The 624-nt window shown below is 52.1% G+C and overlaps 1 protein-coding gene across 1 annotated transcript in view; it reads left to right on the top strand.

The window, feature by feature from the left end:
• Positions 1–404, top strand: part of LOC101624576 (protocadherin beta-17-like) — a 2,523-nt gene extending 2,119 nt beyond the window's left edge. The window contains exon 2 of the mRNA XM_012727764.1: positions 3–404. Within this exon, the coding sequence (XP_012583218.1) occupies positions 3–371 (369 nt within the window). The 3' untranslated portion in view covers positions 372–404. The remainder of the gene's footprint in view (positions 1–2) is intronic.
• The last annotated feature ends 220 nt before the right edge of the window (positions 405–624 follow it).

Genomic DNA, 624 nt, shown 5'->3' on the forward strand with positions numbered 1-624 from the left:
CCGACGCGGCGGCGCCCGACGCGCAGGCCGACCGGCTCACCGTCTACCTGGTGGTGGCGCTGGCCGCCGTGTCGTCGCTCTTCCTCCTGTCTGCGCTGGCCTTCGTGGCGGCGCGTGTGTGCGCGAGGAGCGGCGCGGCGGCGCGGGGAGGCTCGCCGGGGCCCGAGGGCCACTTCCCGGGCCACCTGGTGGACGTCAGCGGCGCCGGGACGCTGTCCCACAGCTACCAGTATGAGGTGTGCCTGACGGGAGGTACTGGGACCAGTGAGTTCAAGTTCATCAAGCCCATTCTCCCCAACTTCATGGGTGAACCTATTCGGCCTAACAGGGAGGTAAATTCTAACTTCAGAAATCATTTTGGTTCCAGTTAGGGATCTCACATCGACAAAACTTAAGAATTGTTAAAATTCACTACTGTACGCATTTCCAACCCTTTCATCTACATACTGAGCTTACTGTTTCACACATTCATAATTATAATCACATTTATAATTATTTAAATCTGTTTGACATATTTTTCATTTCGAAAGTCTGGGTTTTTTACTTGCTTTAAACGTCGTCCATTTTGCATGTTTATACGAGTATGGAATGGTGTTTCTCAGATTTTGTGCGTCAAATTCTCAG

The sequence above is a fragment of the Condylura cristata genome, unplaced genomic scaffold, assembly GCF_000260355.1.
Source record: "Condylura cristata isolate star-nosed mole 26May11 unplaced genomic scaffold, ConCri1.0 scaffold00021, whole genome shotgun sequence".
Lineage (NCBI taxonomy): Eukaryota > Metazoa > Chordata > Mammalia > Eulipotyphla > Talpidae > Condylura > Condylura cristata.